The sequence below is a fragment of the Miniopterus schreibersii genome (assembly GCF_964146895.1).
Source record: "Miniopterus schreibersii genome assembly, chromosome: X".
In the NCBI taxonomy this organism is placed as follows: domain Eukaryota; kingdom Metazoa; phylum Chordata; class Mammalia; order Chiroptera; family Miniopteridae; genus Miniopterus; species Miniopterus schreibersii.
In genome coordinates this window covers 56,765,162-56,786,593 of record NC_138104.1, presented here as the reverse complement: position 1 = coordinate 56,786,593, position 21,432 = coordinate 56,765,162, and the positions used below count along the sequence as shown (strand labels likewise).

Here is a 21,432-nt window from a genome sequence, read left to right as displayed (position 1 = left end):
ACTCTAGAGGACAGTATGGCAATTCCCCAAGACATTAAAAATAGAACTACCATACAATTCAGCATTCCCACTTCTGGATATATATCTAAAAGAATTGAAAGCAGGACTTTGAAGAGATATTTGCATATCTATGTTCACAGCAGCACTATCACAATAATCAAGAGATCAAAGTATCCATTAATCAAGTATCCATTAATGGATAAAGAAAATATGATATAATATATGCATACAATGGAATATTATTCCATCTTAAACAGGAAGGGAATCCTGTCACATGACACTACATGGATGAACCTTGAGGACATTATACTAAGGCAAATAACCCAGTCACAGAAAGACAAATACTGTATGGTTCCTCTTATGTGAAGTCCCTGGAGGAGTCAAGATGCACAGAAACAGAAAGTAGAATGATGGTTGCCAGGGGCTGAGGAAGTCGGGAATGAGCAGCTGCTGTTTAACAGGTACAGTTTTAGTTTTGCAAGATGAAGAGTTCTGGAGATGGATGGTGGTGATGTTTGAATAATGTTAATGTGCCTAGTACCACTAAAGAATGGTTAAAACAAATTTCGTTAACACAAATTTTATGTTGTGTGTATTTAACAATTTAAAAAATTTTAGCCAGGCTGGGCGTGGCTCAGCAGCTGAGCATCGACCTAGGATCCGGCAAACTGGGGTTTGATTCCCGGTGAGGACACATGCCCGGGATGCAGGCTCCATCACCCTGTCTGGACGTGCAATAGGCAGCCACTCAATGACTCTCTCATCATTGATGTTTCTATCTCTCCCTCTCCCTCTCCCTCTCCCCTCCTCTCCCTGAAATCAATAAAGATATACATACATTTTTAAAAAGTCTCTTCCTCTTATGAGGCCTTCCCTTGGCTCACAGATCCGGTAGTTGGCCATTCCCTCCTTGAACGCAGATACTATGCCTTGCACGTTATACCTCTTACAGCACTTATTATTATAGGTTTACCTATCCCTTTCCACTACTAGATTATAAGCAATTTAGGAGGGAAGGCCAACGTTTTACTCATCTCTTTATTCCCTAGGCCTGGGGCTTGGTAGGCTATAAAGACTCAAGAAAGGCCCAGCCGAGCGTGGCTCAGCGTTTGAGCGTCAACCTAGGATACAGGCCATCGGGGTTCGACTCCCGGTCAGGGCACATGCCCAGATTGTGGCCTCTATCAATGACTCTCTCATCATTGATGTTTCTATCTCTCTCTCTCCCCCTCTCCTTTCCTCTCTCTGAAATCAATAAAGATACATTTAAAAAAAGACTCAAGAAAGGCTTGATCAACTGAAGTTCTGGCTCTTAATGAGTTCATAAAAGTGAGTCATTTGACCCCCAAAAGGGGCATTGGGGGGCTCCCCAGGCTTTAGAAATCTGAGCAGATTCCCGCGCCCTGAGAATGCGGGCGACTGTCTCAAAAGGCTCCACCTCAGCAGTTTTAGGCCCCTGGGAGGGTCCGAGACCCCCCCTGCCCTCACCCTCCACTCCCCGCAAGGGCCTGCGAGCTAGACCCGCTCAGCGGCGCAGACATACCTCAGATAAAGGGCAGCTTGCTCTGGGCTTAAAGCCTCGGCTTCCACAAACCCTTGGGACGCCTCCATGACCGTCACTTCGGGTCCTAGTTATCTCCACCAGGAATTGAATTTCGCTCGCCCACGCCCGGCGCATGCGCTGTAAGCATGGAAAGGGGGCGGGGAAGGAGAGGGGCCAACCGTTAGCCTCCTGCTGGCCAATCCCCATCTTCACGTTGGGGCGCCACCATCTGAGTACTTCCTTCAAAGGTCGCGCGCCTGCGTGTACGCCCGCTGGAGCTCAGAGATGGTCTCGTCCCGGCGGCGCGGGGTGGGCGTGTCCTCTTGTTTTTTTCTAGCATTTTCAGTCCAATTCAAACCGTGCGTAGGCCAATCCGTGCGTGTGCGTGTGCGTGTGCGTGTGCGTGTGCGTGTATGTGTGCGATCCTCGTGAGTGGAGTGGACTGCGAGGTATGACCTGCGTCATCTTCGTAGCCACTAGAGACCTCCCCCACAGCCTGCGCCCCAAATATCATTTCTTCCCTGCTGGCCACTGCATGGCACTGGAGCATGCCTTGAATTCAAACACCCTGGGAGTCATAGTCCCTGTGACTGAAACTCACATTGAAGAAGGGTTTCAAGAACCAAGTCGCCCAGGCGGTGTAGCTCAGAGGTTGAGCATCGACCTGTATGATCCAGGAGATCGCGGTTCATATTCCCGGCCAGGGCACATACCTGGTTGCGGGCTCCATGGCGTGCAGGAGGCAGCAGATTAATGACCCTCTCTCGTTGATGTCCCTCTCTCTCTCTCCCCCCCCCTCTCCTTTCCTCTCTCTGAAATCAATCAATCAATAAAATGAGCATACTTATAAACAACAAAAAGAACCAAGCCAAAGCTCTCATTTAAGAAATAAGTAGTGCTGTCGTTATAGTCACCATTTCTTCAGAATCTCCAACTGTGATGCAGTCATATTTTCGAAGACAGAGCTTAGGGGTTCGGGAACGTGGTGGTTGAGTTAATGGCTTGCTTAGGCAGTGTAAATAATTTGTGAGACAACAAAAACTGCCCTAGCTCATATACTGGTAAGAACATGACATGATTCCTCAAGGCACAATGAACAGTCAGTATTTGAAAATGCACCTATTGGCCCAGTCATATGTCTACCACATGTCCAGAGGATTTTAAGCTTTTTGTAAATTTCATAGACCGTTAGGCGTTTAAAAGGGATCTTTCAGAAGAAGGGCTATTTTCCTGGTTTATATGACTTAAAGTCATGTGTTCATATGGCTTTAGATCTTCTCTTAAGAAGGCTTTTAATATACTACTACTATCACCATTTTTCCAACATGAAAACGGAGGCTCAGAAAAAAGGTGGCTTTGCTTAAGTTTCTAGAGCTGGGAAATGGTAGAGTCAGAATTAAATACCAGCTCTATATGGACACAGGTCTGTGCTCATTTACTGTAACCCACTGCCTACTGAAAAGAAGAAGGAAGTAATGTGAAATGAAGTTAATGAGGTAATGGGAGGCCAGTTTGGAAGGAGTTTGTTTACCCTGCTAAAGTGTTTGAATCACTTCTTTTCCTGGAGGCAATTTTGGACTGAGGTGGGTCAAGTGTGCAGGTGCCCTGGGTACCCAAAAGATGAGTGTGGTAAGAAGGGCTAGTGGAGAGAATTCCACAGAAGGGAAAAGAGAGACAGGAGCACAACAATCTTTATCTCAAGTCTGGGGAAGGCCGTCTCTAGTTGTGCTTTAGCTCATCACTTATATCCTTGGAACTGTTGAGAACTCAAGATGAAGGAAAAACAGAACCCCAATTGCCGTCTTAGGCAGCTGCCCTTCTGTGGTCTGTGGAAAAAAGCTAAAAGGAAGCCCCCAGGAGTAGAGCTACCACATTCCTGCTTCCCAATGGGCAGTGATCCCCAAAGGCCCTAATCACTGGGAAGAAAGGACCAACCCTTGGCTTGGCTTGCTTGCCCTTAGGCTATTGGATTTTTCTCAGGTGCCATTTTCACACAGCCGCAGAACTCCCCCTTCTCCCTCCCTCCACCTCAGTACTTCAGTCTTTGCCCTTTTCAGTGCATTCTGGAGTCCCAGCTCCCACTCCAGGGTGCCAATGACCCAGGAAACTCAACACCTAGTCCTCCTTTATAAATGGTCACACACATTCATAGATCAGAAATAAGAGGGAAGTTGGGGAAGATTTAGAGTAGATAAATGGGGGGAATGAAAGAGAATCAAAATAATAGTTACTACTGTATCCCATTTATGTTCTCAGGCCCTGTTTAAAGCACTTTTACTTATATTAACTCTTCCTGGCTGTTCCTCATTTCATATATACCCCAAAGTGAGGGCTCTCATTCACTCAGCTTCTCTCAAGGGAATAGAGTTTTAAAAGCATTCCCTAATTATTGTTAATTTTTAAGTGTTTTAATGATATTGCTGTATTTTTTTTAAAGTCCTTATCTGCTAGAGATACATAATGGAGTATTTTCAGATAAAATGACATCTGAGATTTACATTAAAATGCTCCAGTAGGGAAAAAATGAGAGGGGAGCAGATGAACATATATCGGCAAAATATTGATAATTGTTGAAGCTTGTTACAGAGGTTCATTATCCTCTTCTCTCTACTACTCTGCATGTTTAAAATTTTTCCATTATAAATTAAAAACAACAACAACACACCTTTGCCATCTCTTCTGCACATTACACTGAGTCACCCACTCACACACCGGAAATAAGATAATAAGGTCTTGTGGGAGAGTTCAGAATAGGTAAGTGGAGAAATGGATGAGGCAGAATAAGAACAATAGCTATTACTAATATAGCACTTCAATGCCAGGCCTTGTTCTACACACTTTATAAATATTAAGTCTTTTAATCCTCACAACAGCCTTGTTAGGTAGTGTATATTATTATTATCCTCCCTTTATAGATAAGGAAACTGAGGCTCAGAAAGATTGAACAAGTTACACAACTTTACACAGCTTGTGAGTGATAAAGCTGGGGTCCAAACCCAGGCAGTTTGGATTTTGACTTTTTGCTCTTAAATAGTGTGCTAGTTAGATATAGAAAGCAGCTAATAGCGGAAGGTTGGATTCACTTTTTCATTTATTTAATAAATATGTGTTGAGCTTTACAAGATGGTCAAACAAGGATCTGGATGCTGTGGTACAGTGGTGAGCAAAACAGACAGGTCCTTGCTATCAAGGAGTTTATGGTGGGGGAGAGTTGACTTGAAACAATAATCATATAAGCATGTGAAAAATTACAAACCATGATGAGGGCACACAAGGAAAACTCCAGGGAGTTCTGAGAGCATATGATGAGGTACCTGACCCAGTTTGGCAGGCCTGGGAAAGGTTTCTCTGAGGAAGTAGCATATGAGCTGAGAGCTGAAGGATAAGGAGTTAACTAAACATAAAAGGGAAGGGAAGAGCATTTTAGGCAGAGGCGAGAGCATGACCAAAGACCCTTAGGCAGGAGAGAGCTTGATGCATGTGAAGAACTGAAAAGGCTAAAGGTGGTTGGAGCAAAGCCTAGAACGCTAGAGTTCGAACGGTCTTTTGGAGTCCAGTCCAATGTCACAAGTGAGATAACTGCCACTGGGAAAGTAGGAAGTGACTGACCCAGTGGCAGAAACAGGACTGAAACCTAGGTTCCTTGACTCTCACCCCAGTGCTCTTTTCAGCATAATCCATTGCTTTCCTGTATATGAGGAGGAGGAAGGCCAACTGATGTCAGCAAAATGCTACTCTTGGAGACTGAGATAGGGAGAGAGTGTTTTTGGAGATAGGTATAAATAACCAAATTAAGTCTTCATGGCCAAGGAGATCAAGAGTGGGTTTGGGGCAAAAAAGAAAAGAAAGTGATTTGGAAACAGGAAAACTTTAATTTGCTTCCCAGTACCTAATTAAGCTTTCCTCTCCCTATTTCTATCTAGAGGTCTAAAGTGGGTGGAGTGTTGGGGGAAGGTGGAGAAAGGGACTGGGCCTGAGGCCTTAATCCCCTCCTTTGGGGTGGGAAGGGTCTGTCCCAGGGAAAGCAGGAGGTAGGGTGCTTTCTCCAGCTCTGCACCCAACCTTGAGTCATGTTCAAGTTCTGCCAGCAGAGGGGGTTAGAAACTGTATTTCCTAAGAATGGCAGTTGGCCTGGTCCCTGGGCAGGACAAATCCTTATTAGAAACTGGTCAAGTCAGCCCAAGATGCTGTGAAAATTACAGGAAATGGGGATAAAGATGGAGCAAAGAGTTAGGACTATCCCGAAGGTCTTTGCACTAAATTGCAAAGTCTTTGATGAGTGCCTTCTAAACCTGCCTCCCAGGTTTTAGGCTGAAGCAAGAACCAAAGCATAGGGAATCTTTTCACAGGACAGTGCTGCTGCACAAAACATGGCATCCTCCACTCCCTTTGGGCTATCTAATCGCTCCCAAGGTCTCACAATTCTTTCTTTAGCCTCATCTTCTCTCCTGAGTTTCAGACCTAGATGACCAACTGGCTACAGAACATGTCTTCTTGGAAGCTCACTCACCATGGCACTGAACTCATCTCCCACCTTCCACCTTCCCTCAATAAACCCGTCTTCATGAACAGCACTACCAATCCCCCAATTGTTCAAGTAAGAAACTGGGAGGTATCTTTCCAATCCACCTGTATGTCCTGTTGGCTCAACCTCCAAAATACATCTCAAACCCAACAGTTCCTGTTATCCCCACTGCTACCTTTCTGGTCTACATCACCATTATCTCTCACCTGGCTCACTGCAATAGCCTCCTGACTTTCTTCCTGTGTTTATTTGTGCCTGCTTCCTACTGTTTCTGCACCCAGAAACCAGAGTAAGCTTTCAAAAACACCAGTCTGATCATGTCATGGCCCTGTCTAAACCCTTCAAAACCTCCTCCCTCAAAATCAAGTCTTGCCTCCTCTCCAAGGCCTTCCTGATCTAGTCCTTGAGGACTGCTTCTTCCACCTTATGTTTCACTTCTTTACAGCCCCTACACACACACACACACACACACACACACACACTGCCCACTCTTCTCAAACTGAACCACTTTCTTACTCAGATCTTGCCTCTAGGCCCTCTCAAGCGCTATTTCCCTCGCCTGGACTTTCTTCCCTTCCTTTTTGTCTCACTATCTCTCATATTGACTCCCCGTCTCTCAGCTCTGGTCTTTCTTGTAACAGGGACCTTCCATGATTCTTCCCAACAGTTATCCTCTGTGACACAATGTGACATACCTTGCCTTTATCCTTGAACTTAGTCCATGGAATGTGGCTTCCTGATAACCCCTCTGACTTCCCCATGATCACGTGAACTCTGTGAAAGACAGATTTGTCTTTTTCACAGTTACAGATTCACAGAGCTTAGCCAGTACCTACACACAGGAGCTGATAAGTAAATATTTGTTGGACGGACGGATGGATGAATTTGTCAGTTTACTATCCTAAAGGGGAGCTATGGGCACCATGTTGGACAGAGCTAGAATGAGGCCCTGGGTGGGATTGATATATCCAAAACACTAATGAGGACTAGGAACCAGGGAAAGGGAGAGATCCAAGCATGCCCATTCCAGCCACTCCTCTTGCCAGCATTCCCCCTGTCTCCCTCTTGAATCAGCCTCAAGACAAACCTGGAAAAATATCAGAGAAATCTGAGTTACACCCAGGAATGGGACATTGCTTTTCTATTCCCTTTCCAAATCTTGTGCTGAGACAAAATCACCCATGCTTGGCTGTGAGATGGATAGTCTCCGACCAGTGCCTAGTGTTGGTGGACTCTCCGGATGCCCCATACCCACCTGTCCCCCAGGTCAAGGACATTTCTGGGAGCTCCCCATGAATTCCCCTTCAGCTGCCTCACCCTCCTCCTGGAGCAGCAGAGAAACCCTTCCTATACCGCATGAGCACCTCTCCCACTAGATGGAGTCAAGGCTCCTCCCCGTGCCAGCCCAGGAAGAGACTCCCAGGGAGCACCTAATCTTAACCTTTGTGGTCCTCTTCCCTTCTTCTTTGGCACCAAAAGAGACAGACAGTAAAAACTACAAGCTCTTAAGGAGTGAGGGTTACATTTTTCTACAGCCCTTCGAAGGCCTTGGCTCCCTGCCCAGATCTGAGTAAGGAACTGTATGTCCTAGAGAATTGGTTTCCCAGCCATCTGCTCTGAGCTTAAAGAACCTAGGGGCTCTTGTGGGATGCTCTGTTCAAATTAGCCAAGAAGGGCAGGGTGAGGATGACACAGCATGAAGGGCATTGGCCAATCTAGGCTTCTGAGGGTATGGAGGAAAGGGGGAGACATATGAAAACAGAGCATGTTGAGGGCAAGGCAAGTCCCCAAGCAGAGAACTTCTCTCACAACCTAGCTGCACTGCTCCCAGCACCAAAACTTCACAGCTCCTCTCTCTCTTCCTTCCTTCCTTCCTTCCTTCCTTCCTTCCTTCCTTCCTTCCTTCCTTCCTTCCTTCCTTCCTTCCTTCCTCTTTTTCTTTTTTTTAAATTCTCACCTGAGGATATTTTTTCCATTGCTTTTTCAAAGAGAGTGGAAGAGGGGAGAGAGAGATAGAGAGAGGAATACCGATGTGAGAGAGACACATCAATTGGTTGCCTCCCAACCAGGGCCGGAGATTGAGCCTGCAACTGAGGTACATGCCCTTGGCCAAAACTGAACCCAGGACCCTTCACTTCGCAGGCCAATGCTCTAGCCACTGAGCCAAACCGGCTAGGGCCACAGCTCCCCTTTCAAGGGAACTAATGGCTTATGAACACCTACTTTATGCTAGGCACTTCCTCCACAACAAGCGAGAAGTTACTGTTCTCCTTTACCAGTAATAGGAACCAAGGCTCAGAGAGGTTAATTGCCTTACACAAAGTCATGCGGCAAGTACACAGCAAATTCCAAGAAACCAGGACCAGGCCATCAACTCCAAGCCTCTTGGTGAATGGTTGCTGAGGCTGCTAGAAAATGATTCTTCTTTTCAGTAAGCATGTAGTCAGCCTGAAGACAATAGCGAGGAGGAGATAAAGAAACTCGTGTTCCTTCTATGCCTAGGACATAGCTTGCTCCATCCGGGAGAAAACATATCTTTGTCCCTTTGACACAACCATCTCCAGGTAGTGGGATGGGTCAAACAATAAGATGAAGTTTCAGACATACAAAATTTTATGGTGGAGACAAGAAAAGAATTACCTATGGTCTCACATCAGAGGATAAGAGAACATTTCAGATGAACAGACCTGTCCAAAGTCAGACAGATCCACAGGAGGAAGACAGACAAGGCACCCCACACTTCTAAAATCCCTGCAGCCATGGACATTCATCTGGATTGAAGAGCCAACCCTCAGGCACAGTTGCCAGGGGGCAGATTTGGGGATCCATAAAAGTAGGGAGCTTCTGGGACTGGTCTTTAGTGAACCAGGGGTTCTCAACCCTACGTTCATGTTAGAATCACTGGGGAGCTTTTAAACAATAGTTATATTTGCAATACATATATCTGACAAAGGGCTAGTATCCAGAATATACAAAGATTCCCTACAAATCAATAATAAAACGACAACCCCAAAATATGGGCAAAAGACTGGAACACATACCTTATGAGAGAGGATAGATGAATGGGATAAACACGTGAAAAGATCATTAACATTATTAGTCATTAGGGAAATACAATTTAAAACCATGATGAGATACTACTATGTACCCATGAGAATTGCTACAATTAAAAAGACAGATAGCCCTGGCTGGGTAGATCAGTATGGTCCCAATACACCAAAGTTGTGGGTTCGATCCCTGGTCAGGGTACATACAAGCATCAACTAATGAATACATAAATAAGTGGAACAACAAGTAGATGTTTCTCTCTCTCTCCCTTTTTCTCTTTCTAAAATCAACCAATTAAAAAAAAAAAAAAAAAGACAGACAGTACAAAGTATTAGCAAGAATGTGGAACAACTGTAAACCTCATATTTTGCTGATAGGAGTGCAAATTTGTGTAAGAACTTTGGAAAACAGGCAGTTTAAAGTAAGTTCAACATAAATCCAGTAATTCCACCCTAAGAGAAATGAGTGCATGTGCCCACACAAAGACTGAAAATGACCCAAATGTTCCTGGATGTGTAAATGGCTAAACAAACTTTGGCGTATCCATACAAGGAATATCGCCCAACAATGAAAAAGAATGAACTACTGATCAGTGCAAAAATTTGGATGAATATCAAAGGCATTATGCTATGTGAAAGGAGCCAATCTCAATGTCACATACTGCTTGATTCCATTTACTGTATACACATTTGAAGAACAATCAAAATGAATCTATAATGGAAATCAGAATGGTGGCTGCCTCTGCCAGGAGTGGGGCATTGCTTGGGGGGGTGGAAGTGGTCTATTTTTTTTTAAAGGCAGTTATTTTATTTTTAATATGTTTCTATTGCTTTTTTTTAGATAAAGAGGAAGGGAGGAGAGAAAGAAACATTGATGAGAGAGAGAAACATCGATCAGCTGCCTCCTGCACATCCCCTACTGGGGATTGAGCCCCCAACCCTGGGCGTGTGCCCTGACCAGGAGTCGAACAGGTGACCTCTCAGTTCATGGGACAATGCTCAACCACTGAGCCACACTGGCCAGGGTGGTCTGTTTTTACTGGGGTAATGTTTACACAGGTATCAACAGTTATCACAATTCATTGAACTATGTGCTTAAGACTTACAGATTTCTTGGCCAGCGTGGCTCAGTGTTTGAGCATCAACCTATGTGCGATCCAGGAGATCAAGGTTTGTATTCCCGGTCAGGGCACATGCTGAGGTTGCGGGCTCCATCCCCAGTAGGGGGCGTGCAGGAGGCAGCCAATCAATGACTCTCATCATTGCTGTTTCTCTCTCTCCCTCTCCCTTTCTCTCTCTGAAATAAATAATATATATATATATATATATATATATATATATATATATATATATGACTTACGGATTTTACTGTGTGTAAATTATACCTAGATTTTAAATATCATGCCCAGGCCACACCCCTAATTAAATAAAAATCTCTTGAGGTGCAACCTGGGCAAGGACATTTTTTAAATCTTCGCAGGTGACACTAATCTGAATCTGGCCTGAGAACCACTGATTAATATTACCACCACCTTTCCCTAGCAACAGATCTCTCTCAGCTTCATCTGTCACCAAGACTTTTCAAAGGTGCTCATTGGAAAAAGTTCCTCCTACTATCAGCAGCAGAGGTAGACAGTTGGGAACAGAAGGTGAGTGAGGGTAGGCACTTACCAAAATATCTCGAAGGATGTTTCATATTAAAACATAAAGGCACAATTTTACACTTTAAAATGGTTAAAATCATGAATTTAATGTTATGTGAATTTCATCTAAATTTTTATTTTTATTTATTTATTTTTAAAATATATCTTTATTGATTTCAGAGAGAGGAAGGGAGAGGGAGAGAGAGAAACATTAATGATGAGAGAGTCATTGATCATCTGCCTCCTGCACACACACCCCCACTGGGGATGCCTGCAATCCGGGCATGTGCCCTGACCAGGAATCCAACCGAGATCTCCTGGATCCTAGGTCGATGCTCAATCACTGAGCCATGCCAGCCGGGCATCATCATCTCAATTTTTAAAAAATCAAGAGCTTTCTCAGTTTTAGGGGCTGCATATATTCCACTGTTAAGGGTGTACTTTATCTGACCAGTCCCCCTATTATGGATATTTTCCAACCATTTGTTATTACAAACACTTGTGGCAATAAGTATCCTGGTACATGCATTTTTGTGAATATGTGTGAGTATATCCATAGGACAATTTCGTAAAAATGGAATTGTTGGGTCAAAATGTATGTGTCTTTGTCATTTCCATGGAAACTGCTAAATTGTCCTCCATAAGGGATAGGGGAGCTTACATTTCCTTCAAGAATATGTGAGGGTGCCTGTTTCCCCACACCTTTGCCAACAGTGTTTTTCAACCTTTTGATTTTCACTCTTCTCATTATTAAAAAAGTGGAACCTTGTAGTTTTCTTTGCTAAGTCTTCACTGAGACAGGTCAAGGGCATTCAAGTAGAGGGCAAGGGGGTTGTTTTGGAGGCAGAAAGGGAGGCAGTTATCTCCCCATGTTTCTGTTTTGGCCTAGTGACTTGGCCCCCACCAAGTCTCATCCTGTTTGTTCATTTCAGCTCAACCTCATTTTTCTCTTCTTAGCACAACCAAGCCCATTTCTACCACAGCGTCTTTACACTTGCTATTCCCTGTTCCAGGGACATTGTCCCCTAAAATCTTAGCATGGCTGGCTCCTTCTTATGCTTTGGATCTCAGCAATCTCTCCTGTGAGACCTTTCCTGATCCATCTTTTTGAAAGTAGCTACCCCACTTCCCTCATCCTGTTAATCTCCTTTAGATCCTTTACTACTGTATAAAAGCGTCTCCTTTCTCTGTTTACTTCTATACTGTCTGTTCCTCCTGTAGAGCATTAGCTACATGTCTGTATCGCCAATACCCACCATAGTTCTAGTGCATAGTAAGTGCTTAAGAAATATTTGGAATGAATGCATAGTTCGTAGTGCTTTCTTGTTTTCAAAGCCTTCTCCTGGTCAGAAACTCAGATTTAGAAAGAGAGGAGGCAGTTGGAAAAGGAAGGGTTGATTTTTGACACCTCGAAGGGATCAAAACTGATTTTAAGGATTTGAGGTCTGCATCTACCCAAATAATTAGCAAAAAAGTCTCACCTATTCACTAACTAAAGCTCTCCTTGGAAACACTCGGAGAACCTCCTTAGAATTACCGTGTCATTGCGGGCAATACAATAGCCTTCCTTTGCCAATATTCTCTGCCCAAATTTGTCACTAATTCAAGCTGGCCTCCTCCCAGCCAATTTGAAAGACGGGAAAGCAGAGTGAATACAATTTAATCAGTGGCTCGGCCCCCGCGGGACGAGCTGGCGGTGTCGCTGTGGGCCTCATCGCTAAAAGGTGTTCCAATGGCCATGTTTTTTGCACCGAATAAAAGAGCGCCAGAAGGAACCGCGTTCCTGCGGCGGGGGAATCTGGCAGGCAGTGGGTCCAAGGCGGGCAGGGGGAGCCGCAAAAAGGAGGGGAGAGGTGGGAAAGAAAACAGTACCGCGGGGAAAAAAATGGTCATGGTGCCAATAGCCAGCCCTCGGTTTACAGTTTTACAATCTGTTCATGCTACTATTTCCTTTCTGCTCAACAACAGCCTTAGCGCGGGTTATTATTCCATGTTGCCAACAGGGAACCTGAGGCTTAGAGAGGTGGTGGCGGCGAAAGCAGCGCCTCCCCGCCGCGAGGTGCCCTAGCCCCGCCCGCCGTCTTGGTTGCGCGCGCGCCGGCCCCCTCGCCTTCTCGCCAGTTGTCAGGAAGCCCAGCGGCTCCTGGGCTGTTGCTATGGCATTTCCGGTGTGTTACGAGTGCTCTGGAAGCATACAAATTGACCTGCGTGAGACATAGCCCTGTGCAAAACAACTCCCAATTTACTCGCAATAATTACCACCCCCAGATAATCGCCTGTACTCAGGCGGACCAGGAGGGCTGGGGGGCGGGAATTGAGGAAGCGGTGAGGAAGGGAGGGAGGCGGCCACACCGGGCTGAAGGTCGGGGCCCAGGCTGGGTTTTCTGGGAGGGGTTGGGGAAAGCAGAGAGGTTGTCTTCGTAAACTAGGTACTGAGGAGGGCTCTGCCCTGTATGGTTCTGGAAACTCGAATATTCTTCTGGATGGATCATAGCAAAGCAATTCATTCAATATGTAGTGGGCACCTTTGCTGGTGGGCACTTGGCCTGGCATTGGGGATGCAAAGGCCAGTTCCTGTGGTGGAGTGAAAAAAAACCCAAGACACCCAAGCAAGGTACAATTATAAGGGCCATCATTCACTCAACATATATATTTTTAAGTACCTACTATATGCTAGGCATTGCGTTGAGGATACAGCAGTGAATAAAGCAGACAAAAATGTCTGCCCTCATGAAGTTTATGTTGGAGTGGAAGGAGACAACAAGTTTTTGAAAAATAACAAAAGTACACTGTCAGTTGGTATATTTTTCTGGGTTCTCTAGAGAAACAGAACCAACAGGATGCATGTATAAACCTAATTGGCTCACACAATTTTGGAAGCGAAGTCCAAGATGTGAAGCGGGCAAGCTGGAGACCCAGGAGGTATGCAGGTATCCTCCACTTTTCAAAAGTTCACTTTCACTGCCCAGCCTGTGTACCTCAGTGGTTGAGCCTTTACCCATGAACCAGGAGGTTACCATTCGATTCTGGTCAGGGCACATGCCAGGGTATGAGCTGCGTCTCCAATAGGGGGCATGCAGGAGGCAGCTGATCGATGATTCTCTCATCACTTATGTTTCTCTCTTTCCCTCTCCCTTCCTCTCTCTGAAATCAATAAAAACATATATTTTTTAAAAACTTTCAATTAGAGCCCGGCCGGGCATGGCTCAGTAGTTGAGCATCAACTTAGGATCCAGGAGATTGGGGTTCGATTCCCGGTCAGGGCACATGCCTAGGTTGCAGGCTCGATCAATGACTCTCTCATCATTGATGTTTCTATCTCTCTCTCTCCCTCTCCTTCTCTCTCTCTGAAATCAATAAAAGATATATTTTTAAAAAAACAAAAAACTTTCAATTAAAAAAAAAGTTCACTTTACGCCACTTTGTTTTTAGGAAAGACCTGCATTAGTGCCCTTTTATGGTAACTGAAGGAAATCCAAAGAGGATTTTAGCTTTTGCGGAAAAAAGGTGAAAAGCAAAAATAGCATTCAGTGTTTTTTCCCAGTTGTAGAGGCAACAGGCATCCTGAGCAGGAGAGTGGCCCTGCCAGCTCCCCGGAACTACACTCATCCTATCAGCACCAAGCCGCAGAGCTTTGAGCTGTGTCTGTGAGTACCTGTGCTTTCCTCAGTTTTTTTTCCCCATTTGTTATCAAGATGTGCCCTAAGGTAATTGCTCCTTCACTTTAAGCTCTTTTGACTTACAAAAGGTTTCATAGGAACACTCTACTTTCAGATAGCAGGGGAAACTTGTATGTAGTTCCAGTCCAAATGCAAAGGTCTGATCACCAAGAGAGCTGATAGTGTAAATTCCAGTCTGAGTCGAAGGCAGGAGACTGATGTCCCAGCTCCAAGACAGTCAGACAGAGAAAAATTTCCTACTTAATCAACCTTTTATTGTATTCAGGCCTTCAATGGATTGGACGAGGCCCACCCAAATTGGGGAGGGCAATTTTCTTTTCTCAGTCTATGGATTCAAAATTTAATCTCACCCAGAAACACCCTCACAGACATATCAGAAATAATGTTTAACCAAATATCTGGGCACCCCATGGCTCAGTCAAGCTGATGACACATAAAATGAATCATCACAGATGGTGATAAGAGCAGGCAAGGGAGAAAACAGGAGAATAGGAATAAGGTGTTGGTGGGGTACAGGTTGCAAATTTAATCAGGCTGATGGTGAAAGTCTCACTAAGAAGGCATCATTGAATGAAGGCTTGAAAGAAGTGACACAGCAAGACAGGCAGATTTCTAAGAATGTTCCAGGCAGAAGAAACAGTAGGTACAAAGGCCTTGAGGTAAGACAATGTCTAGTGTGTTGGAGGAACAGCAGTGAGTCCAGTATAGGAATAGCAGAGTAAGCAAGGGAGAGAGGGCTAGGAAAGAAGCTCAGAGAACAAGTAGGCCATGTTGGCCAACATAAGGACATACACTACAAGTGAAATGAGAACTGTCAACTGATGGTTGTTGGCACCAATTCAACACCAACAAGAATACCCAATTTGGGGTGTGGTGAAGAAGGAAACTGTTCAGTGCAAAACAACTCAATGGTGATACAGTTTGGCTGTGAACACAGCACAGCTATAAAATAGCTCAATTGTGATACAGCACTGCTGTGAAAACAGCACAGCTGTGAGGCAGCCCTGGGGCCAGGCCCCTTTTCAGCTAGACAGCTCAGCTCTTCTCTGCTCTGGTGAGAGGGCTTTGATCCAAGGAAAATAAAGCCTTCAGTCTTTAGTGGAAAGGTAAAGTGCACTGAAGAGCCAAAGGGGAGCTGGCTCATATGAACAGAAGTCCCCACTCCTGGTCCCTGATTGGTTTGTCCTCATGCAAATGAGGCCTCCAAATCCCCACAGTTTGATTGATCTAAAAGGCATTGTCCTGATTGGTCAGAATTGAGCCATTCTATTTGATCGGAGCTGTGAAGCTCCAATTGGACAGTGAAAGCCTCAGTCCTAGTCATTGAAATAGGATTCCAGAAATTCCTTTATAAGGGCTGACTCAGGTGGCAGATTTTTTGTTTTGTTTTTACTTATTTTTAAATTTATCTTTATTGTTGAAAGTATTACAGATATCCTCCATTTTCCCCCATTGACCCTCTTCCACACCCCTCCTGCCCTCTCCCCAGGCCTTCCCCACACTATTGCCTGTGTCCAGGGGTTATGCATATATGCATATAAACTTTTTGGTTAATCTCTTCCCACTCACCCACCCACCCACCCATCCACCCCTGCCTTCCCTCTGAGATTCATCAGTCTGTTCCATGCTTCTATGTTTTGTTTTGTTTTGTTTTTAGAAATTTGAGCCCAGTTAGCCATCAGGAGCCCTTCTTAGTAGGCATTTTCATTCTCAGGGTCCACAGAATCATTGCAGGATTTTGAGGTGGGGACATGACATGATTTGACTTGTGTTTTGATAGGATCCTTCTGGTTTCTGTGTGATGAATAGACTGTGGGGGAGAGGGGTGTGAGGGGCAAGGGTGAAGCAGTTAAGAGCACTTTTAGGGGCAAAGGAGCAGTTAGGGTACCATTGCAGTAATTCAGATGAAAGCTGGAAGCTTAGACCAGAGTTGCACCTATGGAGATGGTGAGAAGTTGTGGATTCTGGATATACTTCAAAGGTAGCATCAATAGGATTTGCTGATGGATTGGATATATGGTGGGACAACAAGAGGAGTCTAAGGTAATCAAGGAGGAACAGTTTTAAGACAGGCAGTATGGTATGAACTGGAGAGAGTTCAAATTCACAGGGACTCAGGAATTAATTTGAGCTACACCTCCCCTTCCTTCTCAGCTGTGTGACCTCAGGCAAGTTGCTTTCCATCTCTGAACCTGGGTTCCCTCACTTGTAGCAACTCACAGAGCTGTTGTGAAGATTTAATAAGGTAAGGTATGTAAAAATTCCCTGTTCCACAGCAGGCAAGCCCAGAATAGGTGGTCTCTGAGCACTTGCTCCTTGCCCTTTTCCCTTTCTGAGGAAGCTGGGGAAGCTTCACAGTAGGGCTGAGTTTGGAGGTGACTGTGAAAGATGAGGGGGGCTTTTTTAGGTGGAAAAGAAGGGTAAAAGGGCTCATACTTCACTATAGGCAGGGAGAAATGAAGTCAGTGGCCAGGCAGGTTTCAGTGGAGTCCTGGAGTGGGGAAGGCTACAGAAGAACAGAGAGCACCTGGGTGTGGAGAGAGTGTGAGGGAAAGAAAGTCATGTGCAAGAAACGGGGCCTCAACAGGGAGGTGAGAGAATGGCAGGTCGACCTCCCACCTCCCTTGCTGTGCCTTGGGCTAGCCTTGGCCCAAAGGACCTTTGAAACCTTCTGAGTTACAGAATGGAGCTGGTTGTAACTATGGCACACAAATTCTCAGTACGACAAGGGATTGCTGAACTCTGTGCTGTGTGAAGTCACACAGCAAACATCTGGTTTGGCCACTGGCCAGATAACCCCTGCCCCCCAGCCATACACACACTGATTTCGAACATATGGCCCCCAATGAAAGGAGCTTTCCAAAAGGTCTCAAGAGCCATCTTGGCCTTCTGGCCTGAATTGCCCTAGCCTGGGGCCTGCCACCAGGGCCCCCTTGCTTCCTTAGCCCTTGCTCAAAATCATGAATTCTGCTTATGTGAGACCAATTGGCCCATGCCAAGGAACCCCCCACTCCAGAAACAGGAACACCAACCCCCCACCTCATGGGAGACTCTGACAGCAGGCTGCCTGTGTTCCTATCCAGCTCCATCCTTATTAAGTTGTGTTCTTGACCTCTCTGACCCTTATTTTCCACCTCTACAAAAAAGGATATAATGACACCTCCTTCACAGGTTTGTTGAGAGGCTCAAATGGGATTATCTGAGACTATGACTCAGAAGCTCTAAGTGCTGAAAAGATGTGAGTTCTACCTTGACCCCACCCCCCTCCACACTCAATACTACCGCTATCATTAGGTGACTCAGAGGAAAAATTATACCAAACTGTAAAAACGGGAAGAAAGACCAACCAAGTTTAGATTTTTCCTGTGATGAGTACTTTGATGGAGTCCTTGGAAATATCAACGATCAGATTCTTTTCCCAAATGCTTTTGTTGTTCCTGCTTTCCAAATGCCCTAAGCATTTTTATTGGGCAGTCAGGCTTTGGAGAATACGGGTTTGGAAACTGTAATGGGTCAGACACATTCTTGTTGGCCAGAATCAGCTAACACTCTAGTGTTTACTACCTGCCAGGGAATGTTCTAGTTTATTTTATCCTCAAAACAAACCCTATGACGTTGGTACAATTACTGTCCCCCTTTTACAGATGGGAAAGCTGAGAATTGAGAGGGAGATGAATTGACTTACTAATGTTGAACAGCTAGTGAATGGTGGTGGAGATTTTGAACATAGGCAGTCTTGCTGCAAAGGCCATATGCTTAGTCACTGTGCTATACTGTCTCTTGTCACACATGTGAGAGCCTTGTATCCCAAGGGGAGGCTGGGATGGGTTGAGAGAGTGGGATAAACTTTCAGTAGCCTTTCCCATGGCTGGAGACCCAGCCCCAAGCCCTCATCCTCACTGCAAAATACATGAGTGCTCAAACTGGCAATGGTGCTGCCCAGTGTACCTCTTTGGAGAGGCACCTACAACTGAGAGGTTTGAACTAAACACCTTCCAAAGGTCTTTTCAATTCAAGGAGTTGAAGTGTCATCTCTGTCTCAGGCCTGCCAGCTGTCTCCTCCCGCAGGAGGAAGCAGACCCCTTGCAGTGCCTTGCAGACTTTTTCACCTTGTCCTCTCTCAAACAGAGGTATGCACCCACCCTTGCCTTTTTTACTCAGCACACCTGGGAGACCTCATTCTTCCATGGCTGAAATCAGCTTCTTTATCCTGATGCCTGGTCCGGACTTCCTGTCAGAGCTCTAGAAACATCTCTTCAGCTGCCTCCCAGAGCTCTTCTTGGTGTTTCTCATGGTCCTCCCACTTCACCTGCACTGTGAACTCAATGGATGTCTTCTTCCTTCAGAACCTCTTCCTCCTTCCATATTCCTCTTCTCGAGGAATGGCCCTGCCATTTATCCATCTGCTTAAGCCAGAGCCCTAAGAGTCATCAAGTTTTCCTTGCCCTCACCTCCATATCGCATCAGGCACCAGGGCCTGTCAATGTGACCTCCTACATATCTCATGAACCCATTCTTTCCACCTCCACCACTCCCTCCCTAGTCTAAGCCACTACCATCTGAGAGATGAAGTAAAAAGCAAAAGCCTTCTTCTGCCCACTCTGCCTCTTTCTCCCCTTTCTAGTCCATCTTTCACCTCACAGCCAGGGTGAGTTTTTTAAAACAAAATATGGGTGTTTCTTCCCTGCCCCAAACTCTTCGATGACTTTATTTATCTTAGGATTAAGTCCAAATTCCTATATACATCTGATGAGGCACTGTGCTATTAGGCAAGCTGTTTTCCAGGATGGGTGCTGGAGCCTATATTAAACCTTGATCTTCATGCCAGATTGGCTTCCTAATAGCCAGTGTGACTTTCGCTACACTTCTTAACCTCTCTAACCTGCAATTTTCTCATTTGTGAAGTAGATTTGTTGTGAGGGTGAGAGGAGATAGTGCATGTAATATCCTGCAGCAAAGCACTTTAATCATTCACTGCAAGTTAGAGTTTATTATTATAGTTATTAGTACCAGCCATATAAATTATTATTGATTTAATCAACTGATGAGTCGTGAATAATAACATTATGGATCTTGTTATGTTGTATTGTATGTTGTTATATTAATTTGGATTTTATGATTACCTCTCCAGCTTCACCTCTCACCAACTCTCTCCACCTGTCTTCCCTTGCCCTTTATTGCCACACACTCTCGTCCCCCAGCTTTCTTACTCTCTGTCCCTGAAAAGTTTTTCTCTCCCCATCCTCTGATTCCTCTAACCCCTTTTAGTATTGCTAAGTCCCTTTCATTATGGGCTCAGGCATCAATTCCTCTGGAAAGCCTTTTAGACCCTCCTCATATCACTGTAGATGTCTTTTCTATGGGCCTCCAGAGCACCCTATGCTTCCTTTCTAGAACCTCTGTCACATCATATTTGTAATTATGTATTTGTCAGATTCCTGGAATTAGGTCATTATCTTGGCAAGGAACTTTGTGTCTTATTCATTACTTTATTCCCAGTTCTTAGCCCTGCTGGGCACATAGTAGTTGGCCAATAAATGTTTGCTGAATGAACAAGAGGCTAGCCTAGCAGCAATCCTCTCCCCCAACTCTCTGCGTCCTGAGCCAAACCTCTTCAAAGCCAAAAGCTGCTAACTGGGCACAGAATCAGACTGAACCAAAGCCAGAGGATTGACCACCTGGTCACTGCAAGAACTTTCTGTCATTGCCCTAGAGGTGTTTCTGTCTTTGGTTTCACAACCCCCACACTCCCTGTGGGCTTAGTGAAGGTATGGGTGTGGGTATGTGTGTGTGGTGTTTAGAGTAAGTTGATTCACCTTCATGAACTTCATTTTTGTCTTCTGTAAAATGCCGAACAAGGCCCACTTGGCAGTCACCATGGAGAGTTACTGAGGTGACACATGGAGGTGATTTGTAAACTGCAAGGGTCTGCATGTCACACTCGATGATGATCAAACATGGAAAATGTGTTGCTCTTTGGCTCAAGTCTTCCTAAGACCCCACGCAGACAAAGGCTCTCCTGCTTATACAGCATTATCTCTAGCAATCTGGTTACAATTGATTGACATTATCGCTTTCTTTATATTTGGCAGATTCCCAGCCTGTGGCAATATGTTGGTCACCAGAGAGACCCGAGAAGCACTCTTATCTCATTGGTACCACATTTACAAACCAACACTTAAAGTGGATTACTTTGCAGATGGCTGATCTCAGCCATTCAATGTTAATTCTATTAGTTCCAATTTCAGAAGGTGACATTTTCTGACCTTGTCCCTTTAAGCAAAAGCAAAAACTATAGTTTTTTTTGGGGGGGGGGCGGGGAGTGGAAAAGTACAAGATGTGCTTGGGGAACAGTGAGGAAACAAACATGTGGAGGGGAACTTTTGTAGGGGAACTGCAGGATATACCTCTCATTTATTCATTCATTCACTTGTTTAGCACCCACAATGTTCCAGTAACTGGGCTAGCTACTTGGGATATAGTGGCTAGCAAGATTAGCCTTCTGTACCTCACAGTCTCCTGGGGAAGACAGACAATTAAATAGACAATTTTAATACAGTGTAGAAAAATCTATGATGGGAAGAACAGGGAAATGGTGTGCTGTGGACCCCTAACCTTCCCAAAGGAAGCAACATCTCAGCTGAGACCTAAACAATGTGTGAGAGTCAGCTAGAAAAAAAGCTAGGGGAGGAGGTAAGCAGTGGTCGGAGTGGAAAAAAAGTTCCTGGAATAAAAAAGTGTCCAAAGGGTATGAAGAGAGATGGGAATGGGGTCAATTTGAGGACCTAAAAGAAAATCAGGGACTACAGGAATAGAAGTACTGTGGGGGAGGAAGGGAATGGAAAAGGATGAGCTCTATTTGGGACATGCTGAGTTTCACATATATGGGGATCATCCAAGAGGAGATGTCCAGGTGGCAGGTGACTATGTGGATCTGAAGTCCCTGAAAGAAGTCCTGGCAAATAGAGACCTGGAGTTGGGAGCTGCTGTGTTG

At 45.0% G+C, this 21,432-nt stretch overlaps 1 protein-coding gene across 1 annotated transcript in view; it reads right to left on the bottom strand.

The window, feature by feature from the left end:
• The window catches only part of ERCC6L (ERCC excision repair 6 like, spindle assembly checkpoint helicase), a 33,571-nt gene extending 31,912 nt beyond the window's left edge, over positions 1 to 1,659 (bottom strand). Inside the window, exon 1 of the mRNA XM_081125010.1 lies at positions 1,544 to 1,659. Coding sequence (XP_080981136.1) covers positions 1,544 to 1,611 — 68 coding nt within the window. The 5' untranslated portion in view covers positions 1,612 to 1,659. The remainder of the gene's footprint in view (positions 1 to 1,543) is intronic.
• Between the last annotated feature and the right edge of the window lie 19,773 nt (positions 1,660 to 21,432).